The sequence below is a fragment of the Aptenodytes patagonicus genome, chromosome 2 (assembly GCF_965638725.1).
Source record: "Aptenodytes patagonicus chromosome 2, bAptPat1.pri.cur, whole genome shotgun sequence".
In the NCBI taxonomy this organism is placed as follows: Eukaryota; Metazoa; Chordata; class Aves; order Sphenisciformes; family Spheniscidae; genus Aptenodytes; species Aptenodytes patagonicus.
In genome coordinates, this window is record NC_134950.1 from 59,105,901 (window position 1) to 59,121,021 (window position 15,121).

A 15,121-nucleotide genomic window follows, 5' to 3' on the forward strand; every position below is an offset into this window, starting at 1 on the left:
ACTCCAGAAGGAATGCTTCTGCAAGAAGCGATTCACGCCGTCTTGTGAGGTTTGTGATGGAGTCGTTTTAGTGCACGAATACTCGCTTCTGTCTACGCTTTTAACCAGAGCCTGTTCTGTGTCAGCCGTAGTTGAGGAGCGTTTTCTCCCCTGACTTCTGTTGCATTTATTGATCCTGAGCTGTGCAAGCGATTGCGCTGCCCACAGCAGTTTGCTAGCTCTCTCCCTCAGGCTCCTGCCCATTTTCTGCAGCCTTGTTTAACCTGCTGGTGTTGCCACCTTACTGCGCGCAGAGACCTGGATTTACCCCTCTGCTAACCTTTTACCCTGATGAAAAGTGGCTGTTTCCGGGCCCGTTGGATCAAACTGTTAAGAAACTGGAAAGAAAACTTTGAAACGGACTTGGAAATACAGAAGTGCTGCCTGAACAGCCGTATTAAGGAAAATTACTCTGTGTTTAGGAAGAGATTCAGCTTGGAAGCATTTTTGGTTTGGGCTTTTTTTGCCTTCTTTTTTCATCTCGTGTGCTGCAAGCATAAGATGAGAGTTTTGTTAATGATAGGTGCGCCTGTTAAAAATACATCACTCTGCTCCGGTGTCTGCATTAACTGCAGGGGGTAACTGAAGTTAAACTTTGCTTAATCAATATTCTTAAGGTGATGAAAATCATCTGACCAAAAGGTTCAGTCTGAATACAGCTGCTTTCTCATGGTGACTGTAGCTGACTATGAAGACGTACTTTTATATCTTTATATAAGTTTATGGTGGCTTTTGGCAGGGGAGGAGGTTTTGTTAAAAGAGGATTTTTCTTTAGAGTTTGTTCAGTATAGTTTTATTATCAGGCACGCATCGTGTTGTGCTTTTTTAAACAATATGCTTAGCCATCACACCTTGATCATCCAGAAAGAAAAGCTGGGTATTCTAGCTGTAGATACTGCATTTTGTTTCCTTGCTATAACAATGGAGGTTCAAAAAGGAAAAATAGTATAAGTAAATATATATGCAGCGTATTTTCTTTTCCTTTCAGTTTGTATCCGTGGGAAAGTGCTACGAGATTTTAGGGGGGGTATTTTTTCAACTGGTCAGTGTGTGTGACCCCTGCATTAACAGAGTCACATTGTAAGTCAAGAGTTCACTGTTTTTTTTGTCTTTCCCACTGCAATTAAGTAGATGCCACATGCACACCCAAGTAAAATTGGGAAAAACTTGCCAGTTGATAAAGAAATCTTGATAATATTGTAGCAGGATGAGTCAGCCGGTGGGATATTCACTGCCAAATACCAAATAACAATGCAGAAATTCAAGAAAGCTTCTAAGTCATACGGGCAGTCTGGGGAAAATGAGCCAGCTGGGCTCACACAAAATCTAAGAAATGGGTGAAAGTGGGAGAGGAGAACCTGCCTATTTTAGCTATACATATAAAATCACATTTTTATGTCCTTAATACTGCCATTCTAGCATGTTCTAGGAAAGAATTAAAGCTTGAAAAGATTTCTTAAATAATTGGAGAATGTGGTTCCCCCCTTTTTTTCTGGTTCCCTTTTCTCTTGCCCTTCCCTGCAGTTGTAAGTTTTTGTTTCACCTTATGCATCTCACTGAGTTTTGGCAACATAGTCAGACTGGTTAACCTCCGCTTCATGTCAGTTTTGCTTTTCACTTCTTATGCTTTAGTTGCAGTGTTCCAGGGCAGCATGTCACTCCAAAGCTATTTGTATATATTAACAAGCATTTCTGCTAACATTACGGAGACTGTAATTAACATAACATTATGCTAGATTAGCATTATGCTAAATAAAGGCAACCCTTCACCCCAATTTCTTTTTTAAACCCCAAAATCTTTTTTACATCTAAACAGCCATATAATGTTACGACACATGATTAGTCTTAGTATTTTTTGGTGGACCTCACAAAATTATAACCTTTAACTGCATTTGGACCGCTTGTGGGTACTGCATAACGGTAAGTGTAGAAGCACAGTATTGAAACAAAGTCTGGGTAAAAAGTTGTTTGGCTCGGAAAATGTAACCTCCATCCATGTAAGTAAATCATCGGGCTCATACCTTTACCATTGGACTTGTGTTTTACTTTGCAGTGAGAGTCTAAACCAGAAGAGGTAGTGAAAAGTGTTATACTAGACAGTATTTTACATATCTTAGTGCATGTTTATTTTTCTTCTAGCTTTTTAGAAAGAATTGACAGCGTCAGCATGGATGACTACACACCCACAGATCAGGTTAGTATAACTAATGGGGTAGGGTCTGAACCAAGACGCCCTTTCTTATGAATTCTTTATGTAATTTATTTTAGTCCCAACAGCAGCTGAAATAGGGCATACCACATAATATCAAAATACAGTCTAGCAGTGTAAGTAATGGATATTAAAGAAGAAGAGGCTTTTTGGTGGTGCGAGCTTGTCTTTTACTGTTATTATATATAGGTCGGTGATTCCTGTAATATGTCTGTTATTTCTTCTTGCTTTCCACTCTGTGTCCCACAAACAAAATGAAGGGAGCAGGAAACATAAACGTAAAAGCCTACGGTTTCCCTCACCAGCCTTCGCTACACAGAAGCAGAATTTTATTTCAATGGTGGAGGTGATGGAAACCCAGAGGGAGGCTTCCCATGTCCATCAGACAGGTCCTCCAGAGGCAGAAGCCTGCAGTGGATCTAGTGTCCAAATTCAGGGGAGAGCACCAGCGGCAGCAGCAGCCCTTGTGGACTTCTCTGCTGGCGTGCAGACACCTTCTTTCCAGCCTGTGCCCATCTGCCATGGGCAGGATAGTTTCTATTTGAGCCTTATTTGCAGGACAGTACACGTTTTTCCCAGATGTCATGATAGAGTGCTCTAATGACAAACGCATTCAGGAAAGTTACGGCTGAAGTGGTGCAGCCTTGAAATAAGAAGGGGCTTCACCATGGTGCACGGCTTCGGCTGCCTTCCCTGAGCTCAGGCTGTGTGGTTTCCTTGAGCAGGATGTCTCTTCGGCAAACTTACTCTGAGGTTGTTATTTTTCAGTGCTGGTATCCCACTGTCATCTAGTAGTCTCAGCCAAGACTGTGGGCCACGTCATAAACTGCAAATACAGGTGGCAGAAGAGAATCCCTGCACTGGATAATTCAGTCTAACCATGCAAGGTGTATAACGGGTGGATGCCCTTAAAAAAGTACAATTGCCAAATCTCATTGTGCAGTCAGAGACTGAAATTCAGAGAAATGAAGTGACTTGCCAGAGATCACACAAGGAAGTATGCGGGGCAGAGCCTGTTCCTTCAGACCTAGTTCAGGTCTATAATCACAAGCCTGTCCAATTACTCTGACCATATCCTGGAATAGAAGGCAGTAAAAAGTAGTATGCGGTGTATTATTAGGTGAAACTTGTATAGTCGACCCAATATAGGATCAATAATTAAAGCCCTCAAGACATTTTCAGACCAAAGCAGTAGCAATGAGATTTACTCCGTCTAGACCTCACGGTCTGATTTTAGCATCGATACCACTCAGCTGGAGAGAGAAGTCAATGAAGCAAAGCCTCATTTTTGCTTTCATTATTTATGTTAGTGTTGGCCTGTTTGTTCCTGGGAGGCCTTTCTCTACCTGGAGCAGTCATTCATCATCTAGAAATTTTTCCTGATATTTCCTTTGGGAAGAAACGCCCTGTGTCTCCAAAGATCAGAAGAGGCTTTTGGTATTTGGCAGGCGGAAAACTTTTGCTCTAAAGGAGGGATTCTCTTTCGCTTTTGGGTTTTCATCCTGTTATGCTGTATGTCCTGCTGAATCAACTGGTAAAAATCACTACTTTCCTTTTTTCCTTTGCTTTCTTTAATTTTTTTTGCACCATCCCAAAATAATGACTGAGTCCAACAACAAATAAATGTCAGCAAGTGACAGAAAATGACAGTAACATATAAAATAACTAAAAAAATTAAATAAGTGGCCTTCAGCTGAGTTCATGCGGCTGTCAAAGCAGCCGAGGTTTGCCAGCTACCGGAGTACTTGAAACAGTAGATGGTAGGGTAGGGGAAAAAGGCAAGCTGTGCTTGGACTCTGCACCACTGACTGCCTCCCCTCCTTCCCCGCTTTCGCAGCTGCTGCATGGCAAAGAGAGCTAAGCTAGACCGACTGGCCCTTCCCTTGCCCCAGGAGAAGGGAGCGCTCCCCCGGCAGGCAGGCGTGCCGAGAGGTGGCTGCTCAGGGGGGGTTCATCCCCATCAGGCAGCCGGCAGCTTTCTCCGGCCTCCGATTTTGTTCTGCACCCACTGCCCGAGCAGCAGTGCTGGATAGTAAAGGTTAAAAATGCTACTGGTGATGACGATGGCACACGGTGAGCTAGTTGCCTGAGGTATGCATCATAAATTGCTTTTGCCTACTTCCTTTGAGAATCTAGGAAATTATTATTTTTTTAATTATTAAAAGAATGTTATTTAAGTTGTAAAGTATTGCTAGTTTGAAAAATAAGAAAGAAATGCCAGATTTACATACAACCTAAATTCTGTTCCCCTGTGCTCTGTAATAGAGCTTTAATTACTCAGTCACAAGCTATTATTTCAATAGGATTCCTGTCTCATTCAATACAAAAGAGGGCAGAATTAAGGTTGCCTGGGCAACTGTAAATCTGGAGTTTTCTAACATTTGAATACTTGACTTTACAACATGAATAACACTTTTCTTAGTTTTATGTAAGTTCAGAATTCATTATCCACCTCACATACAAAATTGTATGACCATCAATAACAGGTTTCAGTGGGCAGTAAAGAGAATGTATATAGGGTATTCTGCTTTCTGAGTGTGCACAATCCAAATGCAGAGATGATGTTTGTGTATATCCACTGTGTCAGTATGGACAAATGCAGGTTTACCAACAAGTCTGATTGAACTTCAGTTAAATGGAACATTTAAGACTTTTCATGGAAAATAATATTCCATGCTTCTAAAAACAAAATGGGGTTAGAAAAAAACCTTGCTAATCAGCTTCTGTGTTCTCATTTCCAGGACCTGTTAAGATGCAGAGTGTTGACATCAGGGATTTTTGAAACAAGATTTCAAGTAGATAAAGTAAATTTCCAGTAAGTCTATTAGTAATAATTTATGAATATCATACTAATTTTTTAAGAACTTAGTTCAGATGTCTGTGCTCATGTATGCTTGGTATAGTAGGTTTAGGGGGGGAGTTGGGGGTTTTTGGGGGTTTTTAGCTCTCTTTCCATAAGTCCTAGTAAAATTGCCTCACACTTTGCAAAAAGAGCTGATATTAGTTATGTGTATTAGTGATGCTCTATTGTGGGGTTGTCTGTTTTTACTAACTGGTTCACTGGTATAGCACTGTAAACTCATAAAATACTTTTGGGGATGAGATCTCACAGAAGTTAGTGGGAATGCTCCCACGAGTCAGACTTTGTACAGTGGGACGAGGAGAGTTAAACGTCTCCCTTATTCTGGAGGGCTGCAAGCTCTGTGTTTGTCAGTTTTACGCTATGTCTCTGTGAAACACCCGCCATCAGACTGCCTCCACTCACCGGTTCTTGACCAGAAAGGTGGCAACGCTGATGGGGCAGAGCTGCCCCCATGTCCTCCTCCTTACAGAGGCGCGCTCTCCCCACCACCCTTCAAAATATGCTGAAACCTGTCCTTGTTTATAGTACAGTAGGTCCAATCTTAAATGCCACATGCGTTTCTGTGGGCTGGAAAGGCCAACACTTGCCCTGGAAAAGAGTATATTTCTCATTTTATGGGTTCAGTAGCCTTCTCCTGGCAGAGCGGGGCAGGTGGAGCTGTGCAGCTCTCTGACATGCAGCGTGGCATCAGCAGATCTCTCTCCCCTTTGGGCGGTATTTTACTGCCGCTATCCTTGGGGCTGTCAGATTTTTAAACTGAACCCTTGTGCTGCATGCTTGGTGTGATTTTCCTAGTGCACATAAGTGATATAACATCCTATGGCTTTTTAACAGCATGTTTGATGTAGGTGGCCAGAGAGACGAGAGAAGAAAATGGATCCAATGCTTTAATGGTAAGTAAAAATATTCTATATTTTTATTTTGAACTTATTCTCTGAGGTGTGAGCAGCTTAGTATTCATATTCACACATGGTGTGTCACTAGTACGGGAGTCCAGTGTTATAGATACTTTCTTTGGGTATTTTTGGCGGTTTGGGGAGTAATGGCAGTGTTACCCCAAGGAGTATGTGCTGGGATAACAGAGATGTTCTTTTCTCTCTCCTTTCTTTCGTGTGCTCTGCCCAGATGTCACGGCTATCATCTTCGTTGTGGCTTGCAGCAGCTACAACATGGTAATAAGGGAAGACAATAACACAAACAGACTACGGGAATCCCTGGACCTTTTCAAAAGTATCTGGAATAACAGGTAAAACATACCTCATTTCCCACCCACCCTCCCCAATTTAGCTACAGTTCAACTCCTTACAAAATAGGACTTCCCTTACTATAAGCTCAGATCGCTTATTCAGAAAATGTCCAGGTAGGGCCAGGTCACAGGGTGCCCCCGCGGTGTGTACCCCTCCCCGGCGGGGGCCAGGGGCACAGGGACGGTGCACACAGCATTTCACCTCTGCTGCCAAAATGGTGCAGGGTGCGGGGACAGCTTGGAAAGGGCAAGCTTCCCCGTGCCGGCTGCCATGAGGGAAGCAGGGGAGACCCCTTACTGGCGTCACGGTGCTGCTTGGCCGAGACTGAGAGCATCCTCCAAATTACATTTCGTCTCCTCCTCAAATGCAGCAGCAGGAGCAGCTAGCTGTTGGCGTTGCATTCGATTCACCGGCTGGCGCTGCACTCAATACTCGCGTGGGCAGCCGCTCTTGTAAGACTCGTCTCTGAGAGCGCACAGTTTCTCTGCCTTGTGGGATGATATTTCAGATCTAATCTAATTGTAACTGCCATTAAATTGCCATTCTGCCACAGTGCATGTAAATTATAGATACGTAACCAAATAGCAATCTGAATAGGTTCCTGGTAGAGAATAAGTAAAAACAATACCCAAAATAAGGTAATGAAGTTTTCAGCACATACCTATGAGGATGCTCTGCACTGAGAAGCGATTGAAGGTAGAGTGAGGAAAAATGTTAAGCGCAAGTCCCAAAGGCACATCGTCACAGTGATGGCTAGGTATTAATTGGGGAAGAAAACAGATCATTTTCTTTTGATTCATCAGGTGTCATACAGGCCACCCTAAAAGACGGGATATCTGTGTGGATGAACAATAGTTAAGACAGAGCAGTCTGAGGGAAGGCGGCTTTCCGGCCTTTTTCTTTTGCTTCAGCAAAACCAAAGTAGACAGTAATGTCTGGTTTTGCACTGCAGTGCTTTTAGGAAATGTCATCATTTTCCCAACTCGGTATCAAAAGGATAATTTAGAAAACAATATTTGAAGACTGCTCCCTTCAGCAAAGTCTACTGCAGTTTTTATAAATGTATTTACAGATCCTATAAATATACCCACCAGCACAGGTGCAACCCGATCGAAACAGTAATTTAGGTCATCTTTTTTTTCTGTTGAAGCATGTTCCACACTACTTCACTCTCTGTCCACGCAGGGATAGCCAGTAAATTTTCTATTGAAGTGATATGTTTTCCTTGATTAACATGTGAGAGGTAACACAAACATTTGGTTTGTTTTTGACAGGTGGTTACGGACCATTTCTATCATTTTGTTCTTGAATAAACAGGACATGCTGGCTGAAAAAGTCTTGGCAGGGAAATCAAAAATCGAAGATTACTTTCCTGAATACGCGCATTATACTGTACCTGAGGATGGTAAGGTTTTTCACCACGCAGGGATTGGACCTGCTGGCATAGCCCAGCCCACAGTTCCTTTCTCTGTCGCTGTCTGTCTCTCATACACACACACAAATTCACAAGCAGACGCTGTTCCTTAACGTGAACTGTTGGTCAGGTAAGGAGCGTGCCGGCAGCATGTAGCTCGGAGGTGCGCCAGCACGGGCAGGGTCTGAAGGGGCTCTGGTTGCTGGAGAGGGTGTGGGGGGACTGCAGGGGGCTGGCTCCAGAGCGCCTGCCTTCCCCTGTTTTGGAGCAACCCACAGTCCCAGGAAAGCAAAGCCGCTGGGCAGGTCTCTCCCCTGCCAGATGCTTCTGCCTGGGCCTCCCACGGTGCTGAACTTTGTCAGGGACTCGTTAGACTTACTTTGCGGCCATTCTGCATCCTCCAACACTGTAAGCTTCAGCCTTTGCAAATACTGACGGGAAGCCCAGCAGATCAGCAAGGGAACCTTAATGGAGGAAAACCACATCAATAAATACAGAGAGCTGTGACGATGGAGCGATTAGCATGGGTTCAGTTTCTTATCATTTCAAGAAGTACAATGATTCCTGCACCGCAATAACATATTGCATAAGTAAACTCTGGTATTATGCCAGTTTTGTACCAGGCAGAAGGCTTCCAAACATCTCAGGTCTGTCTAGCAAAAGTGGTAAAACTTGCACTTTCTGAGCACTAGCCTCTGCCTTACCCGAGTGATGCCCCTGGCGAAGTGCTTGCAGCCACCTGTCAGAAAAGGCTTTCGTTCTCCGCTAATCATCAACAACAGCCTAGGTTATAGAAGTGAAGACGGTAATAAGCTGTTTTCAGCTGTCATTCAATTCTGGAATTTCAGGAGTGTGATGCTAAGTTTCAGGTGGAGAGGATAAATAAACTGTCCTAAAATCTGAGTTAACCTGGCACCAGTTTTATAATGCTAAGGGCTTTCAGAAGAAATCTTCTGTCGCCATCACCCAAATTTCCCTCTCCGAAACATACATCACATATATATAGCGTTTGGGTAAATTGTCAACATTTTTTTATAGTAAGCCAGTTGTCAGAATAAAGTAGCTTTTGGTGTTTCTCAGCGGGATTTCACAGCAGATATCCAGAGTGATCCAGAATATTCACACATGAAGCAGCTCTCTATTTTTAACCTGTAGTTGTTCATTTATTCTTTAATTTCAGCTGACATTATTTAAGGACAGCAGCACAGAACTCGTAAGATGCTGCCGATTGTGCTGCTGCTCTAGGTTTACCCCTGGCGCTACAGATAAGAGTAAAAAATATGTTTCTATATTCTGATAAATTCTGCCCTTTACCGTATTATGTTTATAAGCATCTGATTTGGTATCTTAGATGAGGAGAAATCACACTGAAGAGAAATGAATAGGTTATCTCTTCACTGTATTGTTTTTACACTTACATTTACATACTTTACATTTACATACTTTACATTTACTGTATTTACAGTAAATACAGTTGTTACATGGCCTAGACAGAGATGACTTCATGTGCCGACAAACCGTTAGTACTGACCAGTGAGTCTCCCACTCAACAAGAATTTAGTCTAAGGCCCCTTGATGGGCAGTATATCCAAGTATTCTGCTGACTTGGGGCCTGGAAATAAAATATATCTATTAAAAGATCTTTTGATGCTATAACTTTTTTCACGTGTAATCTTGGATTAATGAAGCTGATTTAGTAGGAACTAACAGTGGGCTTAAATCTGAAATTCTCCTATTTCCCCTAAAGAAGTTTGGTCCTTCCGTTTGATAGATAGAATTAGGTATTTCTGGAATTTAATAAGATCTTTCCCATCTTTTCCTTGAGGTAGCAATTCAGGCATTTATATTTGACAGTATTTACTTAATATAAACATAAGTTCATTTATGCTATCTTTATTTTAAATTCATACACACTCCAAAAAAAAAAAAACAATCCAGAAGAAATTTCATTTTTAAACCCAAATTCCTGCCTGCAGCTTTATTCGAGAGATGCTGTTCTGCTGCAGAAACTGAACAGCTCAGCTGCTTTTTCTAGTCATATTTCCTGATAAAAGTTAAACCCTAACTCCCACTCGTTTTGTATCTATATGAACAAACTTGTGGATGTGAGTAAGCCTCTTTATGATATGACCGATGACATTGTTGCAACGATTTCAGCAATTTTCAGGTTCCTAAAATATGTTAAATGCATAGTCAGGTTTTACAGTACTCTTGCATTTTAGAATTACCTATTGGGAATCTTCTGTGGATATTTAACATTTTAATTTCTGTATTGAAGGACTACTTCCTCCTTATTAAACCTTTTATTATGAAAAGTAGATGATTGTTTGCTTTTCATGTTTCTGATATCATTATTTTTAATTGAACAGCAACACCAGATGCAGGAGAAGACCCCAAAGTCACAAGAGCCAAGTTCTTCATCCGGGACGAGTTTTTAGTGAGTAATTTTGATCTTATGTGTGATTCTATCATAGGAAATACTGGCAGATGGTGTAGTTTATTTAGGGAAAACTGATGGGTTTTTGCAGAAATCTAGAAGGAGAGGAGAACGTCTGGCAATTCCTAATTCTTTTCAGCTGCCCATCTTGCAGAACCTTCCCCAGTGCTTGCACATTTTTATGCCCATTTTATATAAGGTCACCTGCCCTGCAAAGTGTCACACACAGCAAGTAAGTGCTAGTGCTGAAAATGGTCGTGTGCTTGCCTGCTTGATTTTCGGTTCGGTGTGGGTGCCAGCAGCCCTCACTCTCTGCGCAGGGGGACAATGCCGAGCACTATTTTCATTGCCAGTTAGTGAGGTTTTCTGTGGTTGTCTTTACCTGTAAGATGCTACTGGCCGTTGCCTTGAATGTTTATTTTGTGTATCAGTCCAGTCCATGTTTAAGCAAATAGGCTTTTTGGTTTTTTATCCTGCATTCCTCCAAGGGCTTTGGCAGTGGTCATGAATGGGAATGAACAAAAAAGCAGATTTTATCCTTAAATAAGATTTCTGTTGTGCCAGTTAGGAGGTTTGCCTCACCCTAGGACTGGTGTCATGGCCTTACTGAGGAATCATTAAAAAGTTTCCTTGTCTGGTCACAGCTATTCTTGCAATTAAGGATTTCTCCAAAGCTGGAGCTGAAGAGGTATAGTCTACATTTCACAGATACAAGCAGTAATCAGGCTCATGATCAGAGCCCAGCACTGCTGTCAGAAACAGAGGGCTTAATCCAGTATCACCTACAGCTTTACTCTATATAGAGTCATTCCCACAGTGTGAAGCAGTAACAGAGACCAGAACCAAAGCTCATCCATCTTGCCCTACTGGTAGAAACTGTATGGGGGTGTTTGGGAGAACAAATTTAATCATTAGAATTAAAAATTTTAAAGTCATTCTGCATTTACAAGTATTGTTAGGATTTACAGCTGTTGATGCAACAAGAAAGAAACAAGCACTTAATTGTGTTCACACTTTGGGGATTTCCATTCACCACCTTAACCTTCCAGATTCTGAGGAAAAATGTCAGATTGTGCTGTGTTAACATAGGAGTTACCGAAAAAAACCCAGTTCAAGCCAAACGTCTCTTGTGGTAATGCTGAAATGCTGTGAAGCAGGTGACGGTATCCAGTTTGGAAGGAGGGTCCAAGAGAACCAAATTATGGGGAAACTAGGGTGAAACTCCCCACCTTTATCTATTTTCATTATTTAAAATAAACACATCAAGGGCGAGGTCCTTACCTGCCATGACTCACTGGCATTATAGAAAGAGGCCACCTACGAAGCAGGTAGGGAGAGGAGGGGGCGTAGGCATTGCAACCACATAAAAAACCACCGTGCGGCTGCAGAGGCCCTCTGCAGGTGCTGGGAGCAGGAGAAGCATTTGGGCCAGGGCCAGCATCCACCAGCTGCCGGGCAGCCAAAACGGGGCCGAAACAGCTTTCCCCCCCCTTTCCCCGCAACCGCCGCAGGGCTGGCAGAGAGCATCCCATCCATAAGCAATGTTCGCGTGTCTCTCTCCTGGGTTTCTGCTTGGTTTCTCAGCATAAAGAAACAGAGGGACGTAGTCATTTGAACAGTTGCTTTAAACTCGGGCTGTTTGAAATTCAAGTCTTGCAGGCGAGGTGTTTCTGCTCCCGTAAATGGTCTGAACAGCCTGCATGTGCCCTGAGTAATGGAGGCCGAGCACGGGCCCAGCGGGGAGGGCGAGGTGGGCAAAGGCCAAGTAGAAACAGCGACTTCCAGTTTCACGGGGTCAGGCACAAAAGGCCGAGGTTTTGGAGAGGGTGAGACAAAGGGGACAGGGGAAATAAAGCTCAGCATACAAACTGGGGAGGGCTCTGATGTCCTTAGCCAGGTGCAAGGGAGAAAAGGTGTATGTTTTCTACCTACGGCCTTCTTGGCTCTGCTTTATACGTTTCTTTCCAAGTCTCTTCATTTATGACCTTTTCCTTGTCCCGCTCTGTTAAATTTTCAGACATGATTCAGAGAAATCTGTTTTTATTCATTTATAAGCTTTATCACGATTTTTATCACAGTAGCATCTGCATAAGGTGTGGATGTGTGTGAAAATCACCACCATGGCGCTGCACCCCTTAAAACTCTACCTGGCTGTAGGCACCGGTACTGGCAAATTTAAAGCATGTAATTCGAAGAATATTAGAAGGAGGTTAAATATAAACACATTTCCAACAACTATTGCTACACGGTAGTATATGAGTATTAGGAAGGCAAAATACATCGGCTCCTGATTTCAGAATTGATGCGGGGGCCTGTGGCCTCTGGGGGCTTCGGCAGCAGGCCTAGCTGCTCGGCACTGTTGATTTTTAATGGGAGGAGCGGTGGGTGAGGGCTGGCAGGATGTATCTTGTAGGAAATTCTCCTTCCTTCGGCTCAGGCATGTCCTTTCTCCCCCCAAGCTCTTCACGGAGGCAGCGTGCTCGTGCACTCCTGTTTAGGTTACTCCCCAGCCCCATTTTGGTGTTTTGTACACAGGGCTCTCCAGCTGCTGATGTTTTGTTTTAATACATCCCCAGTGTCTAGGTAACCCCTGTTAAAGCAGTGGCACGGCCCCTCTGGTTGGTGCTGGTTTTTAAAAATCTGAACCCTGGAGGTGGAGGAGCTGCTGCTCAAACACACAAATAGCACGTTTGGCTCCTCACTGAAAACTGTCGTCCTGACCCCCGCAGTATAGGAACGCCAGTATTAAATATTCCCGCTTGTGTTATAGGAAGGTAAATGTACTTTCATTGCTGTGCCAGGGGATATTTTTTCCCCCTCTGAACTGGTGCTAAGTAACATGCTACTATTCAGAATGAGTTTTGAGCAGGGATGAAAAATACTGCATTTGTCCTAAAATGAGAGGACTACAGAGCTGTCAGGGGACAAAAAAAACTTAACATTTTGAAAATACATCCTTTGACATGCTTTATATGTAACCAGGTATCGCCAGAACATTGTAGGCAGCTTACTACCATAGACGTTAGTGGAATCAGTGCATGACACACACAAGCGAACACTTAGTGAAAGAACACTTATTTTACTGAAACACAAGAAAAAGATTGAACGTTGGGTCGGTAGGGTGGTGTGCTCTCTGCTACCCACGTCTGGGTGGCACTGAAAGCGTTTGTACGTTGTCCCTCACTGACAGCCTATAACATTTAGTCCTAGAAAGAGCGCGCGAGAGTGGGAGTCTGATCCCCCTCTCGCATCCTTACAGTACGTAACTGCTGTGTGCAGACCATGCGGAGGTGTTAATGCGCTTGTTAACAGCATGCTGAGGCCGTGCTGCTCGAAGGAAGCGCACTGGAAGGGATGGTGGCAAGTGTGGCAATAGCAGTTGGAGGCTGCGCGTGTAGATGTGGGTCTCAAACCCGAACAGGCCAGGGCCAAACTCCTCCGAGGCTTGCAAGTTAAGATTGAAGAAGTGCAGCAGTAGCTGGAAGGCAGGCTGCACCGTCATTTGGGGGATAATTTTTTTTTCTCCAAGGAAAAAAAATGTTTGGTAATGGGTCTCTCCTTGCTGCATCTGAGTGGCAGCATTATACCACCCACTGCCATGCAGAACAGATCCGCAGGAGGAAAAAAAAAATGTAAAGCAGCTATTGTATCAAAAATAGAACCTCTATTGCACATTTCACTGTTTTAAAATTAGTATCATCATGAATGTCCATGCACACCACTGTCTTTTCAGCCCTTGGCTTCCTAAAGGACTGATTTCCCCCAAACTTTGTAAGACAACACTCCCCCCAGACCTTTCTGGGAGATTTGGAGGCCTGTATCCTGCAGGCAAATACAATCTACATTTTAATTGAGTTTCAGCATCTTGCTGCCATTGCAGTGATTTGTAAACCTTTTTTTTCCCCTCGTTTCATTATTGTTTAGTGTACTTCATGCTTTAAATATGGTCTGAACGACTTACTCATCAATTGACTAGGTTATTAAATTAGTATTTTTCATGAAGAAAATCCTTGAACTAGGTATTGAGTGTAGCTTAGTAAGAAGACAATCATTTTTAGTATACATTTGGAAGCCCCCTATTTAACTTCTGTTGAATAGCTAATGTTACCTGCAAAAATCTGCAATTTCTTGTTGATCTAATTATGTAAATCAGGGCTTCAAAATGTCTATAGTTTTGCCTATCTGTAGCTGTAGGCATTTAAAAGGTCAATCCCACATGTAAAATAAATCACTCTATAGTGTAGCCAGAGAGAGAGAAAACAGTGTCTTTTGTTGTTTAGCCATTATAGTTTGTAATAAAATTCAGAAAAGATTTATAAAAATTGTTATCCCAAGAACTGACCTTCCGCTTTCGTGACATTCCGTATATATTCTTCAAGATAATGATCTAGCATGGATTTATGTATCAGTCCTATAGTAGTACAGAACAAAATGATGATTTTTTTTTAAGTCTTTTTTAAGCTTCTGGGGAATTTTAACAAGATAACCACGGGTGAAGTGATGCTGGAGCTCAAGTTAGCGACCTAAAAAGTTGTGCAGTAGCCTTGTGAAAATTTAATTCTGCGTGGCCCGATGTTGACTGGATTTGTGCATGGTTTATTATTCTGTGGGAACCCGTCCACTCTAGTGATATTTCCACCATGGCCGGGTCTCAATAATGATACCAAGTCGTCAGCCGGCTTGATGGGCGCACTAAGTAAAGGTACCTTCAGGGGCCTTCAGCTTCAAGAAGCAGAAGCGGTAGGGTGCTCTTCTCTGCCGCTGCTACCTTCACAACTGGGAGGTTTTCAGTTTTGTGTTGCCGATTTAAAACAAGAATTCAAAAATTTGCCACATGATGGCACCAAAAAAGAAGAGGGGGAAAAAAAAAATCCTGGGACAGATGCAGGGCAGACTGCAGTGCCGTCAGCAG

At 42.9% G+C, this 15,121-nt stretch overlaps 2 protein-coding genes across 8 annotated transcripts in view; one reads left to right on the forward strand and one right to left on the reverse strand.

Moving 5' to 3' along the window:
- Positions 1-15,121, forward strand: part of GNAL (G protein subunit alpha L) — a 205,623-nt gene that overhangs the window by 184,979 nt on the left and 5,523 nt on the right. For all 5 annotated transcript variants that reach the window (XM_076329989.1, XM_076329991.1, XM_076329992.1 and 2 more), the window contains 6 exons: positions 2,179-2,233; positions 4,990-5,063; positions 5,946-6,004; positions 6,237-6,357; positions 7,633-7,763; positions 10,142-10,209. In XM_076329989.1, the coding sequence (XP_076186104.1) occupies positions 2,179-2,233; positions 4,990-5,063; positions 5,946-6,004; positions 6,237-6,357; positions 7,633-7,763; positions 10,142-10,209 (508 nt within the window). The remainder of the gene's footprint in view (positions 1-2,178; positions 2,234-4,989; positions 5,064-5,945; positions 6,005-6,236; positions 6,358-7,632; positions 7,764-10,141; positions 10,210-15,121) is intronic.
- Positions 7,752-15,121, reverse strand: part of MPPE1 (metallophosphoesterase 1) — a 43,008-nt gene continuing 35,638 nt past the window's right edge. For all 3 annotated transcript variants that reach the window (XM_076329994.1, XM_076329995.1, XM_076329997.1), the window contains exon 10: positions 7,752-8,236. In XM_076329994.1, coding sequence (XP_076186109.1) covers positions 7,862-8,236 — 375 coding nt within the window. In that variant the 3' untranslated portion in view covers positions 7,752-7,861. The remainder of the gene's footprint in view (positions 8,237-15,121) is intronic.